General features: G+C 35.2%; 1 protein-coding gene across 4 annotated transcripts in view; it reads left to right on the top strand.

Moving 5' to 3' along the window:
* The first annotated feature begins 1129 nt into the window (after positions 1-1129).
* Positions 1130-3526, top strand: part of LOC111499299 (COP9 signalosome complex subunit 7-like) — a 14053-nt gene continuing 11656 nt past the window's right edge. For all 4 annotated transcript variants that reach the window (XM_023150858.1, XM_023150860.1, XM_023150861.1 and 1 more), the window contains exon 1: positions 1130-1628. In XM_023150858.1, coding sequence (XP_023006626.1) covers positions 1470-1628 — 159 coding nt within the window. In that variant the 5' untranslated portion in view covers positions 1130-1469. The remainder of the gene's footprint in view (positions 1629-3526) is intronic.

The following is a 3526-nucleotide window of genomic DNA, read 5'->3' on the forward strand; positions in this document are numbered from 1 at the left end:
AAAAAAAAAAAAAAAAAAAAAAAAAAAAAAAAAAAAAAAAAAAAAAAAAAAAAAAAAAAAAAAAAAAAAATCTAGAAGATGTTGGAGTCCTTCCCTACCTATTATGCAAAGTTGAGCTTTAATGAATACATTAAATGTATTTTAATTTGAAACTCAGTTGAATTTATGAAACTTAGTCCAAGGATGGTTATTAGATCCCACATTTCTTTCCTTGCATTGTTTTAACTGTAGTTTCAATATTTGTTTATCATTTAAGATAGTTTTTCATATTTGAGTTAAGTTTATATGGTAAGTTACATGTTTCATCGTTAACTAGAATGTATTTTTCATTAACTAGCCATTTTAATAGGGAGTTTATGTGTATATTTCATTCACATAGGTTAAGGTTGACAGATGTTATATAAAACCTTCCTTTCTTTCACTATACCCAAAAAGTAGGGTTCCTATTTTAGTTTTGTTGAGAGCTAAGATGAAAGAAAGGTATGGGAGGACGAGTGGAATATAAACTTATCGTGAGAGAGGAGAGAGGAGAGAATTTGATTAAAGTTTCATAGGTGTGGGACAGAGAAATAAGGAAAAAGAAAAAAAAAAAAGCACAATTCGAGAAAGGCCACAAATTCCACCCACAAAAACCATATTTTGATTGAGCCTCAACTATACTCGAACTGTTAGAGAATCATAGTCAATAATAACATCACTATTCTCATCGCTATTACAGAACCGTACGTGAGATTTTCACCTCGTACGACTCTTTCAGGGCCCTAAATAAATCTAAGGAGCGTGCCGGGATTAATTATCTTCATTTTTTTTTTGTGGATAAAAATCTATCGTGTGGCCCCCAATTAACCCAATAGAATTATTAAACATATGAGCCAAACCGGAAGTGGGATGAACTTAAAATCTCCACTCTACTCCAGTCCTCCAACGTCCCTTAATTTTATATCGAGTATATTAACGACGTTATCGATAACATAAGATGATGCATCAATAATATACTTGAAAAATAAATTACTTCTAGTTATATGGCGGAGAGGTTAGAAATTCGAATCTCTAAATAATATAGAAAATTACAAATATGGCCTTCCATGTTAATTTTGCCAATTTATTTTGGATCATGAGTTTGGGTAATGACTTGCGAGTAAAGACATCCGCGAGAAAGGGAGGGGGCGGTGAGGGTCAAGTACGGGTAGTAGCGTAACAACTTTTTAGGAGTGGCGCTGTGTGATCGACTTCGACGCTCAACTCACTCACTGCTCTCAAGAACCCTAACCCAACCCAACTCCCGACACACCAAAATTCTGAGCCTTCTTCGCTACCGTTCTTGCTGCTGCTGCTGCTGCTGCTGCTTCTGCTGCTGCTTCGACTCATCTCGATGATCCAATTTCTTTGCCTTGTCCCCTGATTTCAATCTCCCTTCCTGCTCCATCTGTTTCGCCATTCTTTTCGTACATTTTTAATTCGCTCAAGAAATGGATATTGAGCAGAAGCAAACCGAGTTCATCGATCACTTTGTAAAGCAAGCATCCTCTCTGAAAGGCTCCGCACTTTCGTCTGTTTTTACTGAGGCCACTTCGCACCCTTCCCTCTTCGCCTTCTCTGAAATTCTTGCCGTTCCCAACGTCGTCGAGGTTCGAATATACGGATTTGCCTTTTGCCTTTTGACTTCTAGGTTTATTTTGTGCGACTTATTATTGGTATTCTTTTGTTGTCTTTAATTCTTGACTGTTTGATTGGGGAGAAATTTGAAGGTAAATTAAACTAAAAATTTTGAATTAAGTGAGGAAATTTTCGATTGATCTGATTATTTATTTATTTACAGTTGGCCTTTTTTTCTATCTGATCATTTACATCGATAGGGATATGAATGGTTTCTGTTGAATGCTTGAGAAACTAAGCCAATGAAGTGTATCATCATTCATCATCATTATTATTATTACTGTTTATTGATTCAAGCTAAAAATAAGTAAGGTACGAAATGTATTTTTGTTCCGAAATGTGTGTCTGCGTACTCCTAACGTATGTTGCCTAAGCTATGAAGTAATGTTGGATTTATAGTACATTTTAAAGCTGCAGTGATATTATTTTCGGTAAAAATACCACTTCTGTCAAGAAGAATGAGAACAGCAACAGAAACCAAGCTATACAAAAAAACAGGAAGGCTCCTACGAACTTATAAGTGGGACTTTTCATTGTCAACAATAGGGGTGTTAGAAATTGAATTAAATTGATGAACTTCTTAATTTAACCAACCCATATGACATAGGTTTTGTTTGGTTAGTTTTTCAACATCTTATGTATTGAATCAAACTGAAATAAATCAATGTTATTTTTTGTTTATTGTATAATCCTTCTTATTGTAATTATTTACTTATATTTATCAATACTATGGTTTCTGAAAGAAAAAAGAAATCTCATTTCAGTTCCTCTATGGTGCCCACCACCACTCTTGGTTTGTTGTAGTCAATCTTCCTCACCTTTATCTTTTTGCGTTTTTGATCTATTACTGCAAGATAGAGATGCAGTCTTAGATGTCCCACATGTTCAGCTGACACAAACTCAACAATTTAAGAAAAATCAACTGATAAACACTACAGAGATGTTCAATTTGAAGTTGGTGACTCTATTATCTATGCTCATACAATTTATCAACAACATTCCTCAACTGCTAAGGAGAAGAAAAAAAAACTAGTCCGGTAGTATCATTGTTCATTTATGGTCCTCAAAAGGTGGCATACAAGCTTCAACTACCACCTACTTCAGAAATACTCTCAAGATTCCATGTCTCCCAACTCAAGGTGGACAAAGGTTTTCAATTATGGCTGAAACGATTACCAACTAAAATGTGTCCTAAGTTTTGAACTTTTGCCCTCTTATTATGGGAACTCACCTGTCACTGTAGCTCTAACGCAAGGGTTATAGGTGTTGCTCTAGTAGGTAGAACAATAACCTAATGAAGCTATAGGGAAGACCCCAATTTCATCAATAGTTGTTCTACGCTTTTCACCTAGAAGGCAAGGCAAAGTTTGGAACGGTGGGTTTGGATAGGAACCTTAGGCCATGCATACATATCATGTTAGGAGGAATATGCGTAAGATGAGTGGGTTGTTTGATGCAGTGTAGGGTATGTGGATAAGGTTGGGAGATGATTTTGTAAAATGGTTAGAGGTTGTGGGCCTAAGGGAATCTATGTTAAGGGTGGGTAATGTGTTAGACATTCAGTCAATTGTGGACCCAAGATGATAGATGGTAACTCTAACTCCTAGCTTGTGGTGAGTTCCAAGCCATTCGAAGTGCTTGAGTTGTTTTTCTTTGGCTTTTTGTTGAATACAATTCTACTTATTTCATTTGATTTTCTTTTTACTTTGCTATTCTCATTCCTATTAAGAAAATATGGTCTATATGGAACAAAGCCAATTGCTCCACAATTTTCTTGGTTCCTTTTTCCTTAATGCTTTGGCTACTAGAGTGGTGGTGGTGGTGCCTTTTTTTTTCAAAAAAAAAAAAAAAAAAAAAAAAAAAAAAAAAA

Source organism: Cucurbita maxima, unplaced genomic scaffold (genome assembly GCF_002738345.1).
Source record: "Cucurbita maxima cultivar Rimu unplaced genomic scaffold, Cmax_1.0 Cma_Scf00026, whole genome shotgun sequence".
Lineage (NCBI taxonomy): Eukaryota > Viridiplantae > Streptophyta > Magnoliopsida > Cucurbitales > Cucurbitaceae > Cucurbita > Cucurbita maxima.